General features: G+C 48.5%; 1 protein-coding gene across 5 annotated transcripts in view; it reads right to left on the bottom strand.

Annotated features, from left to right (window-relative positions):
- Positions 1-16,303, bottom strand: part of SH3BP4 (SH3 domain binding protein 4) — a 159,571-nt gene that overhangs the window by 31,846 nt on the left and 111,422 nt on the right. The window contains exon 2 of one of the 5 annotated variants that reach the window (XM_050969408.1): positions 1,852-1,995. The exons of the other annotated variants lie outside the window; for them this stretch is intronic. Within the exon in view, the coding sequence (XP_050825365.1) occupies positions 1,852-1,888 (37 nt within the window). The 5' untranslated portion in view covers positions 1,889-1,995. The remainder of the gene's footprint in view (positions 1-1,851; positions 1,996-16,303) is intronic. 5 annotated transcript variants of the gene reach the window in all.

The raw sequence follows: 16,303 nt of genomic DNA, 5'->3' as shown, positions 1-16,303 counted from the left end.
TAAAACTTATGGGGATTTTTTTTCCTCCTTCAACTAAAGAGAAATGCCACTTTTGAAATAAAATACCAAGGAAAAAAAACAAAAGAGCAATATGCCTATGTTCCTATCTACAAATGACTGGGACTGGTTTACGTGCAAGTTCTATGCCAAATTCTTTGAGATTTAAGGAGCTGTGGGAGTTGGTTTCCTTAATGAATACACTGTACTAGGTGAAAAGTAGGTGTGACAGTACAGTCATGTGGGTAAAAAAGCCAAACATGTCTCAGAACTGACAAACTGGACGGTAACAGCCTGTGAATCCCAAGACGACAGAGCCTGGTGATGTTCGGAACAGAAAAAGCCCTCACCCAGGCTTGCAGTTGTTTCCAGCACTCCACAGCTGACTCAGACATTCCAGGCTTCAGAGTCACACAGACAGTGACAAGGTAGGTGAGGAAATATCAAGACTGCAGACACAGAGTGACAATTCTGGAATTTCAGATTAATCTGAGGACAGGGATCTTAGCCCTCCACTTTGCAAAGTCCATTTATTTACTGATTGTAACGACAAGAGGAGACGGAATGGCAGCTTTATCCAATGCCGCTGGGCAGAAAGCAATGCTTTGACCAGATCATTTCCCATTCCATCGGAAACAGGAAGGGGGGAGAGGAGAGAGAGATGGGGGGCGGGGGGGGGAGATTTAACTGTCCCCAACCCACATTTATTGTCAGTGCGACAAGTAAACCCTCTGTGATATCTTTCTGGCATCCTGGTATTAAGAGGCCACTAATTCAATTAAACGCGGCAAAACATGTGTGAGGTGCAGCCATCACTCTGGATTACTGGTTACTTCTCTATCTGACACCAATTCTACCAGCACAGCTGTGCTGTCCCTGGTCTCAGGCAGTTAACTGAGCTGCCATGACTTTGTGACTTGGTCGCCCAGCTCTGAACAGGGGCTGGGGTTTGCTCTGTTAATGTCACTAAATAAAACGCAGCAATAGCTGCATCTTTTCTCTAGATCACTTCTGGCTATGAAGCATCCACTGAGTATCTAGATCAACTGCTCTGTAGAGACCTGATCCTGCCAGGTGCTGGGCATCAGGGCCGGCTTTAGGCCAATTCCGCCAATTCCCCCGAATCGGGCCCCGCGCCTCAGAGGGCCCAGCGCCCAGTAAGAATCTCTTCCCTGCCTAGAGGCGCCTTTTTAATTTTACTTACCTGGCGGTGCTCCGGGTCTTCAGCAGCACTTTGGCGGTGGGTCCTTCGCTTGCTCTGGGTCTTCGGCACTTTGGCGGCGGGTCCTTCAGTGCCCCCGAAGACCTGGAGTGAGTGAAGGACCCACCGCCGAAGTGCCACAGAAGACTCGAAGCACCGCCCGGTAAGTACAAGCCCCATGTGTTTTTATATTTATATAATAGTCATCCCTGCCGGGGCCCTGTCAAAACTGTTCAAATAGGGCCCCGCACTTCCTAAAGCCGGCCCTGCTGGGCATCCAAGCATCAATCCAGCCAAACTCTTCAGCATGTGCTTCACTGTAAGTGTTGGAGGCCCAGTCTTCACTAGCTGTGTTCAGAACTCATGTTAGCTAACGGGGAAACCCTAGTGAAGACAAGGCAGTTTTAACATGAGTTAGGAGGTTGAGGTAAACCATAGCCCCCCTCCCCCCCGCCCTCCTCACTCCATATCTTGACCTGCTAAATCATTTTTAAACTACCTTGTCCTCACCAGGATTTCATGTGGCCTTAGTTACCAGCTGTTAGCTTAGAGGTAGGTAGCAGAAAAGAGGAAAAACAACACACTCAGGAGAAGCAGGGGCACGTTTGGGCACGTGCCACCTGGGAAGCCTAGGTGCTCTCCATTGGCATTACCTTCCCTTTCCTGCACAGAGGGAAAAGCCACTGTCATGAAGATCTCCTAAGCCATGTAGGAGTGACGCTGTACTCCTGCACAGCGTCCATGTCCTCTAGCCGCACCCCTTGCCCTCTGGCACACCTGCTGGGCGGGAGGGGTGGCTGAATAGAAGAAAAAAAGCGTAAAGAAGTTGTGAATGTTGCTCACAGTTCCCTCACTTCATCAAAAATTTGACAGACAACTTGGTCTACTCGCTCCTCAATGCAAACTGACCCACCACGCCCCACAGACCCAGATAGAGTCTATTCCTCTGCTACAGTATACAAATCACATGCAGACATTAGGTCTTCTTCATTCTGCAGTGCCTTTCTCAGAGTGATCTGGAACTTAGTTAATATTGCCATCATTCCCACAATGCTGCCAGGAGCCTGACCACATCTCGAAAGGCTCGTGTGCTAGACAATATGACAAACCAACAGCAGCGTGAGAGGAACAGAAGCAGTGCATCTTCCCCCTCTTTAAAATGCTGAAGTTATTTTTCACCTCCAACACAGGCATGTTCCCTAAAAGGAACATTTTAGCAATTCCTGCCAGGGGCAAGATAACCTGCCCAGCTGTGTGTGTTCCTGGGGGGTGCAGAGAAGGCAACAAACATGAGTTATGATGTCTTCCAGGCTCTGATCTCACTGGAACTCAAACACAAAAATTAAAAGCACTTCTTGACACGAACAGCAAGGGATGTGGAGGTGTCCTGGGTACTGTTCTGCACTACTCTTAGGCCTTGCTTGTACTTCAAACACACTGGGCACAACTCGTGCAAGATTCTGTGGCAGTGATGGGCTTGGGCTTCAGAGGCCAAGCTCTAGCCCAAGACAGAATGTTTACCCGGCTATTTTTAGCATCCTAGCATGAGCTTAAGGCAGGAGTGGGCAAACTACAGCCCAGGGGCTACATCCAGCCATTTAGACATTTTAGTCTGGCCCTTGAGCACCCTGCTCCGGCGCTCCAGCTGGGGAGCGGCTCGGGAACTTGTCCCACTCTGCACGTGCTGTAGTTCCGCCTGGCTCCAGGAAGCACCAGCAGCAGCAGCAGCAGCAGCATGTCCCCCATCCAGCTCCTACACATAAGGGCAGCCAGGGGGCTCCGCACACTGCCCCCACTCCAGGCACTGCCTCCACAGCTCCCACTGGCCACAGTTCTCCATGCTGCAGAGGCAGATGAAAAACCCTGGCAAAAGATCTGCCAGTCTGACCTGGGGGAGAATTCCTTCCCGTCTCCAAATACAGAATCAGTTAGACCCTGAGCATTTCAGCAAGACCCACCAGACACACACCTGGGAAAGAATTCTCTGTAGTAACTCAGAGCCCTCCTCATCTAGTGTCCAGTCTCCAGCCATTGGGGAATTTTTGCTACTGGTAGTCGCTGATGGGCCACATGCCATCATATGCACTCCTATCATACCTTTGCCTCCATAAACTTATCAAGCTCAGTCTTGAAGCCAGTTAGGGTTTGGGGTTTTTTTGCCCCCACTGTTCTCCACGGAAGACTGTTCCAGAACTTTCCTCCTCTGATGGTTAGAAACCTTCATCTAATTCTAAACCTAAAAACTTGTTGATGGCCAGTTTATATCCATTTGTTCTTGTGTCAACAATGGCTCAGATTAAATACCTCCTTTCTTTCCCTGGTATTTATCCCTCTGAGGTATTTATACAAAATAATCCTATTTCCCCTCAGAATTCATTTGGTTAGGCTAAACGAGCCAAGCTCCGAGTCTCCTCTCATAAGAGAAAGTTGCTCACCTTGCAGTAACTGAGGTTCTTCGAGATGTGTGTCCCTGTGGATGCTTCACTCCAGGTGACAGTGTGTCCCGGTGCCATTGATCGGAGATCTTTGGTAGTAGTGCCTGGCTGGGACGCACGCACTCAGTTGCGGTCTCGTGGTCTCATTAGAGTCTGCCTGAACGTGCGCTTCCTGCGCGCCCCCCACCCCCCAGTTCCTTCTCTACCACGGAGAGGTCAGAATAGTACTCCAAAGCAGAGGGGAGGAGGGCAGGTAGCGGAGCACCCACAGGAACACACATCTCGAAGAACCTTAGTTACTGCAAGGTGATTAAACTTTCTCTTCTTCGAGTGCTGTCCCTGTGGGTGCTCCACCCCAGGTGAATGTGAAGCAGTACCCACTATGGCTTGTGGGACTTTGGAGTTACAGCGGTGGGTACTGTAGAAGTACTGTATGGCCCACCATGGTGTCTTCTGTGGTTTCCTGTGTAATAGCACCGTGTTTGGTAAATGTGTATTCGGATGACCACATGGCTGCCTTATAGATATCAGGAATGAGTACATTATGGAGGAAGGCAACAGATGTTGACGTGGCTTGAGTAGAATGAGTTGATTTCTTTGGGCAGTAGAGCATTCTGAATGCGGTAACAGGATCTGATGCAGTCAGAAATCCACTTGGAAAGGCGTTGTTTAGAAATGGCTGCACCCTTTGATCTCTCGGTAGTGGAGACAAATAGCCACGAGGACTTACGAAATGGTTTAGTCCTGTCTAAATAGAAGGCAATTTCTCGTTTGACATTGAGGGTATGCGGAGTCGCCTCATGCAGAGTCTCATGAGGTTTGGGAGAGAAAGTAGGTAAGTATATTGGTTGGTTAAGGTGGAATGTGGACACCACCTTAGGGAGAAATTTAGGGTGTGGTTGCAGGGTAACTTTGTTTTTAGAGAAGGTTGTGTAGGGAGGGTGGGTCATCAGGGCACTTATTTCCCCTACCCTCCTTGCTGATGTTACAGCAACCAAGAAAGCTACTTTCATGGACATATGAAGAAGAGATGAGGTAGCTAAGGGCTTGAATGGAGGTTTCATAAGACCGCGAAGAATGATATTGAGATTGAATGCAGCTGCCGATGGACAAATCTCGGGGTAGAGCTTTTGTAGGCCTGTGAGAAAAAGAGTTTTATGGTGGGGTAGGCAGTGAATAGCCATCTAACGAACTGTGGAAGGTGGTAAGGGCAGCAAGGTGTACTCTGATGGAGCTGAGTGTCCGTCCATCCTGTTTTAGTTTCAGGAGGTAGTCTAGGATGTTAGGAAGGGTCACAATATGGGGTGATAAGTGTTTATTTGAGCACCACAGGAAGAAGCACTTTCACTTCTGCTGGTAAGTTTTACAAGTGGAGTCTTTTCTACTATGCAGGAGGACATATCAGATTTCCTCAGAATAGGCTAATTCGTGAGTCTAGAACCATGAAGGAACCACACTGTCAAGTGGAGTTTCTGGAGCTGAGGATGAAGAGTTCATCCGTTGTCCCAAAAAAGCAGATCTGGTCTGTTGGGAAGAGTCTGTGGAGGACGAGCGGACATGTGGAGCAGGTAAGGATACCATGTCTGTCTCGGTCAAGCCGGGGCAACGAGTATGACCTGGGCCTTCTCGTCTCTGATCTTGCGCAGGACCCTGTGTATCAGAGGGATCGGTGGAAAGGCATATATGAGAGAGTTGTTCCACGGGATGAGGAACGCATCTCCTAGGGATGCAGGCCCGAATTCTGCTCTGAAGCAAAACATGTGACATTTGCGATTCTGGGCTGCGGCAAAGAGGTCTATTGACGGAGTGCCCCATTGGGAGAAGAGCTGTTGTATGGCAGGGTGCAGCTCCCATTCGTATTCTTTGGAGAAGTGCCTGCTGAGTGTGTCGGCGGTACTGTTGTGACAGCCAGGTAGGTACGATGCAATAATTTGTATGTAGTGTTGTATGCACCAATTCCACAATTGGATGGCCTCCATGCATTGCATGGCCTCCAATGATACTGCCAAGAATGACCTTGAGCGGATCACTGCAGACTACGTGGCTCTAGGAAGAAGGATAAAGGAGATTGAGGTGCAGGTGGTGTTCTCGTCCATCCTCCCTGTGCAGGGAAAAGGCCTGGGTAGAGACCGTCGAATTGTGGAAGTCAACGAATGGCTACACAGGTGGTGTCGGAGAGAAGGCTTTGGATTCTTTGACCATGGGATAGTGTTCCAAGAGATGGGCTCCGCCTAACGAAGAGAGGGAAGAGCATCTTCGTAAGCAGGCTGGTTAACCTAGTGAGGAGGGCTTTAAACTAGGTTCACCAGGGGAAGGTGACCAAAGCCCTGAAGTAAGTGGGAAAATGGGAGGAAGCACGAGCAGGAGAGCGCAAGAGGGGAGGACTCCTGTGTCTGACTGAGAAAGCGGGACAATCAGCGAGTTATCTTAAGTGCCTATACACAAATGCTAGAAGCCTGGGAAACAAGCAGGGAGAACTGGAAGTCCTGGCACAGTCAAGGAACTATGATGTGATTGGAATAACAGAGACTTGGTGGGATAACTCACATGACCGGAGTACTGTCATGGATGGATATAAACTGTTCAGGAAGGCTAGGCAAGGCAGAAAAGGTGGGGAAGTTGCACTGTACATAAGAGAGGAGTATGACTGCTCAGAGCTCTGGTATGAAACTGTAGAAAAACCTGAGTGTCTCTGGATTAAGTTTGGAAGAGTGACCAACAAGGGTGATGTCGTGGTGGGAGTCTGCCATAGACCACCAGACCAGGTGGATGAGGCTTTCTTCTGGCAACTAGCAGAAGTTACTAGATCGCAGGCCCTGGTTCTCATGGGAGACTTTAATTATCCTGATATATCTGCTGGGAGAGCAATGCAGTGGTGTACGGACAATCCAGGAAGTTTTTGGAAAGTGTAGGGGACAATTTCCTGGTCCAAGTGCTGGAGGAACCAACAGGGGCAGAGCTCTTCTTGACCTGCTGCTCATAAACAGGGAAGAATTAGTAAGGGAAGCAAAAGTGGATGGGAACCTGTGAGGCAGTGACCATGAGATGGTCGAGTTCAGGATCCTGACACAAGGAAGAAAGGAGAGCAGCAGAATACGGACCTTGGACTTCAGAAAAGCAGACTTTGACCCCCTTAGGGAACTGATGGGCAGGATCCCCTGGGAGAATAATATAAGGGGGAAAGGAGTCCAGGAGAGCTGGCTGTATTTTAAAGAATCCTTACTGAGGTTGCAGGAAAAAAACATCCCAATGTGTAGAAAGAATAGTAAATATGGCAGGCGACCAGCTTGGCTTAACAGTGAAATCCTTGCTGATCTTAAACAAAAAAGAAGCTTACAAGAAGTGGAAGATTGGACAAATGACCTGGGAGGAGTATAAATATATTCCTCAGGCATGCAGGACTGAAATCAGGAAGTTCAAATAACACTTGGAGTTGCAGCTAGCAAGAGATGTTAAGAGTAACAAGAAGGGTTTCTTCAGGTATGTTAGCAACAAGAAAAAAGTCAAGGAAAATGTGGGTCCCTTACTAAATGAGAGAGGCAACCTAGTAACAGAGGATGTGGAAAAAGCTAATGTACTCAATGCTTTTTTTGCCTCTGTCTTCACAAACCAGGTCAGCTCCCAGACTGCTGCACTGGGCAGCACAGCATAGGGAGGAGGTGACCAGCCCTCTGTGGAGAAAGAAGTCGTTTGGGACTATTCAGAAAAGCTGGACAAGCACAAGGCCATGGGGCCGGATGCACTGCATCTGAGGGTGCTAAAGGAGTTGGTGGATGTGATTGCAGAGCAATTGGCCATTATCTTTGAAAACTCATGGCGATCGAGGGAGGTCCCGGATGACTGGAAAAAGGCTAATGTAGTCCCCATCTTTAAACTACAGGCCAGTCAGCCTCACCTCAGCCCCTGGAAAAATCATGGAGCAGGTCCTCAAGGAATCAATGCTGAAGCACTTAGAGGAAAGTGATCAGGAACAGTCAGCATGGATTCATCAATGGCAAGTCATTCCTGACTAACCTAATTGCCTTCTATGATGAGATAACTGGCTCTGTGGATGAGGGGAAAGCAGTGGATGCGTTATTCCTTGACTTTAGCAAAGCTTTTGATACGGTCTCCCATAGTATTCTTGCCAACAAGTTAAAGAAGTATGGGCTGGATGAATGGACTATAAGGTGGACAGAAAGCTGCCTAGATCGTTGGGCTCAACAGGTATTGATCAAAGGCTCCATGTCTAGTTGGCAGCCGGTTTCAAGTGGAGTGCCCCAAGGGTCAGTCCTGGGGCCGGTTTTGTTCAATCACTTCATTAATGATCTGGAGGATGACGTGGACTGCACTCTCAGCAAGTTTGCAGATGACACTAAACTGGGAGGAATGGCAGATATGCTGGAGGGTAGGGATAGAATACAGAGGGACCTAGACAAATTAGAGGACTGGGCCAAAAGAAACCTGATGAGGTTCAACAAGGACAAGTGCAGAGTCCTGCACTTAGGACGGAAGAAACCCATTCACTGTTACAGACTAGGGACCGAATGGCTAGGAAGCAGTTCTGCAGAAAAGGACCTAGGGGTTACAGTGGACAAGAAGCTGGATATTAGTTGACAGTGTGCCCTTGTTGCCAAGAAGGCTAATCACATTTTGGGCTGTATAAGTAGGGGCATTACCAGCAGATCGAGGGATGTGATCTTTCCCCTCTATTCGACAATGGTGAGGCCTCATCTGGAGTACTGTGTCCAGTTTTGGGCCCCACACTACAAGAAGAATGTGGAGAAACTGAAAAAAGAGTCCAACAGAGGGCAACAAAAATGATTAGCGGGTGGAGCACATGACTTACGAGGAGAGGCTGAGGGAACTGAGATTGTTTTGTCTGCAGAAGAAAAGAATGAGGGGGGATTTGAAAGCTGCTTTCAACTACCTGAAAGGGGGTTCCAAAGAGGATGGATCTAGACTGTTCTCAGCGGTATCTGATGACAGAACAAGGAGTAATGGTCTTAAGTTGCAGTGGGGGAGGTTTAGGTTGGATATTAGGAAAAACTTTCTCACTAGGAGCGTGGTGAAGCACTGGAATGGGTTACCTAGGGAGGTGGTGGAATCTCCTTCTTTAGAGGTTTTTAAGGTCAGGCTTGACAAAGCCCTGGCTGGGATGATTTAGTTGGGAATTGGTCCTGCTTTGAGCAGGGGGTTGGACTAGATGACCTCCCGAGGTTCCTTCCAACTCTGATATTCTATGATTCTGTGATAGAGAGTGTGATTGTGCTCGTCCGTCTGTTGATGTAAAACATACATGCAATATTGTCCATTAGGAACTGGATAGATTTGTTCTTTATGAAGAGAAGAAAGTGAAAGCAGGCGTGTCTCACCGCTCTGAGCTCTAAGAGATTTATGTGTAGACGCATCTCTGTCACGGATCTGTAGCCTTGTGCACTCCCCAACCAATCAGGGAAGTGTCCATGGTGAGCATGAGCATCGGGGATCATTGCTGGAAGGGAACACCAATGCAAAGGTTCTCTGGTCTTGTCCACCATTGCAGGGAAGCTAGTACATTCGCTAGAGGAGTTAGCAGCATGCAGAGGTTGTGCCTGCTGGGTTTGTAGTTGGAGTTGAGCCAGTCCTGAAGATATCTCATGTGCAGCCTGGCGTACTTGACCACAAAGGTGGTGGCTGCCATGTGGCCAAGGAGCCATAGGCAAATTCTTGCCTGTGTCCTGGGATGAACAGAGAGTGTATGTATGATAACGAGGAATCTGTTGTGTGGGAGTGAGACTCTGGTTCGAACTGGAGTTCAGGTAAGCTCCAATGAATTTGATTTGCTGTGGAGGTGTCAGGGTGGATTTTTGGATGTTTATTTGCAGGCCCATGCTGTGGAAGACAGAGATGGCGAAATGGGTAGCATATAGTGTCTCGTCATATGAGTTGCCCTTGATGAGGCAATCATCTAGGTAGGGGGAAAGTATGATGCCGTGTCTGCGGAAGATGGGCCATGACTACGGCTAGGGTCTTGGAGAATACTCTCGGCGCTGTGGAGAGTCCGAAAGAGAGTATCCTGTATTGGAAATGGTCATGACCAATTGTGAACTGTAGGAAGCGTCTGTGCACTGGATGAATTGATATATGAAAATAGGCATCCTGTAGGTCGAGGGCTGTGAACCAGTACCCTTGTTCCAGCACAGGTATTACTGTGCCCAGTGTGACCTTCTTCAATTTTGTGTACCCACACAAATTTGTTCAGTTGGCATAGGTCTAGTATAGGCCTCCATCCCGCGGTCTTTTTCTGGGTCACAAAGTAGTGGGAGTAGAACCCTTTCCCTCAATGTTGCATTGGCAGGTTCCATTGCGTCTACCTAAAGAAGATGAGCCACTTCTACACGAAGTAGGTGCTTGTGAGAGGGGTCCCTGAAGAGGGACGGGGAAGGGTAGGAGGATAGGATATAAAAAGGGATAGAGTAACTGGACTGAACTATTTCCAGGACCCAACGGTCCTGTGTAACCTGCTGCCAGGCATGGTGGAAAACCTGGAGGCAGTGGCCAAATGGGCAAGTAAGCAGTGGAGTCAAGGAGTGGTCATGCAGACCTTCGATCAATGCTTCAAAATTGTTTATTTCCCGACAGGTGAGAGGTAGCTGTTGGCACTTGATTTTGTCTGCGCCTAGGAGGTCTAGGCCAATTCCTGGGTATATCGTATGGTCTGTTCTGAGGCCAGTGATACTGTTGTGTGCATGGTCTCTGGTAAGGTTGATACCGTTGTCTCCTGGGAAGGGATGGGTTGATGACCGGGGTCACTCTAGAGTCTTTCACTGTGTGAAGGACTTCGTCGATTTTCTTGGAAAAAAGAGTTTGTCTTAATCAAAGTGGAGGTCCTCCACTTTGATCTGCAGATCTTTGGGGATGCAGAGAGCCAGAAAGATCTGCACATAAGCACTGCAGTTGCAGTAGTGCAGGCAGCTGTATCTGCCATGTCCAGAGATGCTTGTAGGGCCATTCTGGAAATCAATTGGCCCTCAACAAGGAGTGACTTTAAGTCTGCTCTCCTGTCCTCTGAAATATGGGAGGTAAAAATCAAAGAGTTTATTTTAGTCATCAAAGTTGTAGCTTGCAAGTGGGGTGGAATAGTTTGCAATTCTGAATTGCAGAGTGCAGGAGGTATAAATCTTGCAGCCCAAGATGTCAAGGCGCTGAGGTCCTTGTCTTGCGGGGTGGGTCACTGTTTCGTCCTGTGAATTGCTGCATCAGCTACAAGAGAAGGTTGTGGATGGGAGAATAAGTAGTCTACGTCCTTAGCAGGAACATAACATTTAAGTTCAGGTTGGGGTCTGCTAGAGAGTGTCAGCTTGCTCTAGGAGTGCTCCATGTATGGGAAGCACACTCGTTGAGGGAGCAGAGGGTTGGAGGATTTTGAGGAGTTTGTGTTGTGTCTCCTGGACCTCCTCTAAAGGGATGTCTTGGCTGAGCGCCGTCCTCTTGAAAAGTTCTGGAACTGTTTGAAGTTGTCCACATTCTGTGGAGGTGGAGGCATGAGGGCTCTGTCTGGAGCTGATGGAGAGTTAGGAGTCGGCGAATCAGAATATGGTCCATAGCCCACCTCTTCAGAGGGGAGTTCAGGCACTCTAGAAATAGAGCTGGAGATAGAGGCACAGAAGGAGCTTATGGTCTGGTGGAAGAAGCATGAGGACAAGTGGCAGTAGGAGCTGGCCAAGGATATCAATGAAGCCAAGGCATCAGATAAGAAAAGTTAGGTACCACCCACAGGGGGGTGAAATAGGGAAACTGAGGCTGGTGGTTGAGAGACGTGATCTGGGGTGCAAAAGGTTCTGGTGAAGGAGGAGAGGCAGGTGGGGAGAACTCTGCCTGCTGCTGCATATCAGGCTTGCTGTCAGTAAAGGTAGCCAGGGCAGGTGGGGAGAGCGGCTGGTCAAAGAGTGAGCACTGTGTGTCCAGGAGTGGAGAGTTAGGCTCAGGTGCCACTGAAAGGTCATCCTGACTTAGGAACTGTTGTTGCTGTTCCCTAGGCTCTGATTCCGCTGCGCGCGATCTGTGCTCAGAGGTTTTTGTTTGGCTTTTTCCCGGTGCCGAGGGTCTCTTGCAGGCGCCTGCTGGAGGTCTGCTGCTGCTGCTATCTGAGTGGCAGGCAGGCTCAGGGCCGATGTTCTTTTTGGCACCAGGGCAGAGCGCGCTGTCGGCACTGGGTCTATTTTCAGACCTTGGCATAGAGTCCTGACAGGAAGCACATTTCTTGAATCCTGAAGCCCCTGGCATTATTGAACTAGGAATGCCAGGGGAGAGTGTCTCCACAGAAGACAGTTAAAAAATTTTTCCCCTCTCAAGCATGTAACTATTCTAAGGGAAGGGAAACAACTGGGATGTTACTAACTAACTATTTCTATATACTTTGTAATTGTTTCCTTCAGAGACCAGGGAAGAGGATCAGCACTGCCCCACATCCCGTCTTCAGCCGAGGACGATTGAGAAGGAAATGAGAGGGGGCGTGGGACGTGCGTGCTCAGGCAGACTCTAATGAGACCTCAACTGAACACGTGCATCTCGGCCAGGCACTGCTACCGAAGATCTCTGATCAACGGTGCTGGGATGTACCGTCACCTGGAGTGGAGCACCTACAGGGACAGCACTCGAAGAAGGTGGTAGGTTTTCCATTCCTTGGATCATCCTAGCAGCCGTTCTCTGCACTCTGCACCACTCCCTTTCTTAAATATGGGAGATCAGAATTGCACACAGTATTCCAGATGAGATCTCACCAGTCCTTGTGTAATGGTACGAACACTTCCCTGTCTACTGGAAGTATCTCACCTGATGCATCCTGGTATTGCATTAGCCTTTTTCACGGCTGCATCACATTGACGGCTCATAGTCGTCCTGCAAATGACCAATACACCCAGGTCTTTCTCCTCCTCTGTCACTTCCAACCAATAAGTCCACAGTTTACAGCAAAAATTCTTGTTGTCAGTCCCTAAGCACATGACCTTGCACTTTGCACTGTTAAATACCACCTCATTTCTATTACTTCTGTTTACAAAGTCATCCAGATGATCTTGTATAGATTCCAGCCCTCTTCAGTAATGGCAATGCCTCCCAACTGTGTGTCATCTGCAAATTTCATTAGCACACTCCCACTTTTTGTGCCAAGGTCATGAAAGAAAACGATAAGTAAGATTGGTCCCAAGACTGATCCCCGAGGAACTCCACTAGCAACCTCCCTCCAGTTTGACTGATCATCTTTCACCTTTAGTCGGTTCCTTATCCACTTTTCAATTCTTAAATTGGAAAAGATAGGGATTAATTCAACTGAATTTCCCATGTGGAACTGTATCAAATGCCTTACTGAAATCCAGGCAGATTAGATCTACTACATTTCCTTTATTCACAAAATCTTCTCAAAGATAGTGATCAGGTTGGTCCAGCATGGTCAACCTTTTGTAAAACCATGTATGGTGTATATTTTATCCTAATTACCATTCACCACTGTGTCCTTAACTACTTTTTGTTTCAAAATTAGTTCTAAGACCTTGCATATAATTGAGGTCAAACTAACAGGACTGTAGTTTCCTGGATCACTTCCACCCCCCCATACACACACTTCTTAAAAAATAGGAACTATAGTAACAATTGTCCAGTTACAGGGTACGACCCCAGAGTTTACAGATTCATTAAAAATCCTTGCTATTGGACTTGCAGTTTCATCTTGGATGGAGATTATCCAGGCCCCCCAGTTTGGTCCCATTAAACTGTTTGACTTCCTCCTCGGATGTGGTCATTTCTACTTCATATCCTTGTTGCCATTAGCCAGCCTGTCACTACCCCTAAGCTCTTCATTAGTCTCATTAAAAAACTGAGGCAATATATTCATTTTGTGTTGGGTCATGCCTAAATTATCTTTAATCGCCACTCCATCCTCAGTGTTTAGCAGTCCCACTTCTTTCTGTGTTTTCTTTTTATGGCTACAGAACCTTTTACTATTGGTTTTAATTCCCATTGCAAAGTCCAGCTCTGCTTGGCTTTTGGCAGTTCTCACTTTCCCCCTACACTTTCTGACCTCCAAGGATCAGCTTTCCTTGCTGATCCATCCCTTCTATTCCTCATAGACTGTCCGCTTTCTCTCAATCACTTGTCTGAGATGTTTGCTCATCCAACTTGGCCTGTAACCTTCCCCCCATCCCTCAGCTTGGGATACAAGCTTCAGGTAGCTTCTGCAACTTTGATTCAGCCGACCTCAGCCCCACTGTAGATACTGCAACGTCAACAAAAGAATTCTTCCATCAACCTAGCTACTATGTCTTGGAGAGAGAGATTTAAAAATTTTATTAAAGTTAATATTTAAAATTAAATATACACAAGTTAAGAGGGAAGGTACTGTACATCTGGGGTTAGGATCGAGTTATGAGGGATTACAGGTATTGGTCACAAGGTTCATGAGATACATACATATCACATAACCAGCATAGACCCAGATTGGGATGTGGGAGTTTTTAAAGCATCGGTGCATAAGTGGGCTTGGGTATGCCACCTATGGAATGTATTAAGAGTCCAAGTCAGTATCAGTGTAGTGAATAGGTACATGGGTTGGGTGCGTCCCTTGGTTCGTCAGAGAACGAAGTGGGTTATTCCCCTGGTCGGCGGTCTCAGTTACTCGAGCTGGTACTGGCGGTGTCCCATGATGTGTTCCGTATAAATGTGTCTGGACCATCTGATGATGTCGGACACCATGAGCTGTCTCATGAGCTGGGCATAGCATCGACCGACTCCGCACGCTCTCAGTATCGGTTCGTTGTGGGGGTGCCCAGGGCTTCCACAATCAGGACATGTCTCTGGATCTCATAGTCCTAGGCTCTCAGGGTGTAAGCCAGTGGAGTGTACTTCAACATCTTCCGTGCTCAGGCCTCGGGGAAAGCCAGTGACCTGTTTTCAAATGGCACCGTGATGTCTATCATGAGGACCTTTTTTTCTGCATTGGTTATGACGATGTCGGGTCACAGTCAGCTGTATGTCCTGAGGATGGCGGAGTCGACGGTGATCTTCCCCAGGGATGGCGGGATGACTTTCACCAGCCAGTTCTGGATGGCATTGTGGTGGTGCAGTTAGGCTCCAGAGTGCTGTTTGCATCCACACAGGATGTGGGGCAGGGTCTCGTTGGCGTAGCTGCACTTTCTGCAGCACGTGTCCCAGTTGCCACAGCGGACAGCTCCATTGAGGGGAACGCAGTTAAGTCGGACCCGATGGACGAACCACCAGTCGGTGAACCTGGTGAAGCTGCTCCTGGGGACAAAATGGTTGCTGGCATCTCACGTGCTGGACACCTTGCCCTGGTCCAGCTTCCACTTGAGGTTCTCAGCACAGTGGCAGTGCATGGCATCTTTCAGAGTCCTTTCCAGGATCGCTCTGGCAGTCAGGGTGACAGTGGTGTGGTCTGAGGTCTTTATGCATGGCATCAGTATTCCCAGCTCCCAGCGCTCCCTGCGCCACTTCCAGCGGCAGTGCCGATCCTCTTTTCTAGGTGGCTCGAGGTGTCGCGGGCACAGGACCAGAGAAAGGACGGGTCTCCTCCCTCTCTCCCAAACTCAGCCTCCAGGGAGCCACAGAGGTAGGTGGCGACATCCTTCTGGGAGGGGGCCCTGCCAATGCATTTCCTGACTACATCCCATATGGCTTCATCTGCGATACTCCGCACTGTTGGGTCTGGGCACATCAGGAGGCGGAAGGTGCGGGTGATCACCGTCATGTTTCACAGATCGCCCAGCCAAGGTATGTTGGCGCCACCTTGCCTGGGGAAATGTACATGATGTTGGTGCTGGCCCTCTGGGGAAGGTAGAGCCATTTCCTCACCAGCTGCCTGATGGTGCTGTCAGTTTTATTCAGGGGCACCTTGGCTACGGCCAATCCCCTGAAGATGAAGGAAATGCAAGGGATCAGGAAGGTATTGAGGGTGTTGATCTTTTGCCAGGGTGAGCACGGAGGAGTCGATATGGGCTGAAACCCGCAGGATCTCCACGATGGTGTCTTCAGGGGTCTGTCAGATGCGGACTTCAGTGGGTGTGCCCAGATGTTGGTATACCTCAAACTCCTTGAGGGAGGCTATGGGCTCACCCAGAATCAGGAACCTTGATGCCCGGACCAGAGCCCTGGTGCTGCCATCGACATGAAGAGAGACACACTTTATGGGGTTGAAGCGGAGGCCCATCCATTCGGCGGCTCGGCTGGCGACGTCGAGCATCCACTGGAGGCTTTCCAAGCTGTTGGTGATAAACCTTTAGATTCCTTCATCGGGCAAACTGTCAGCGTTGCCAGCTCTTATGATCTCATCATTAAAATCATCTCTCAATAGGTTTAAAGTCCCAAAGTCATGCAATTAGGGGGAAAATCCCATTTTTCATTTAAAAAAAAGATAAGTTCCTACCTGGTTGCAGTAAAATGCATGAAAATATAGTTCAAGGACACCCTAAAGACTCAGAAGCTATAAAAGCAAATATGTGGGGAGGAGGGGAGTTCTCTCTTTTGAAATCTCATGATTGTGTGTGGCCTGACTCATGATTTTTGAAAGCTTGAGTTTAGCGCACACAACATTGGCAGTCTTGCCAGAGAATCTGCATTGTTTTATAGCATCAAAACTCATGCCAGGCCTGCTCGATCGCTGAAGTGCAGCCTGCCATCAGGACTTGTGATTTTCAAA

This window comes from Gopherus flavomarginatus, chromosome 10 (assembly GCF_025201925.1).
Source record: "Gopherus flavomarginatus isolate rGopFla2 chromosome 10, rGopFla2.mat.asm, whole genome shotgun sequence".
Classification (NCBI taxonomy): Eukaryota; Metazoa; Chordata; order Testudines; family Testudinidae; genus Gopherus; species Gopherus flavomarginatus.
The sequence above is the reverse complement of the archived record's forward strand: the minus strand, read 5'-3'. Positions and strand labels throughout refer to the sequence as shown.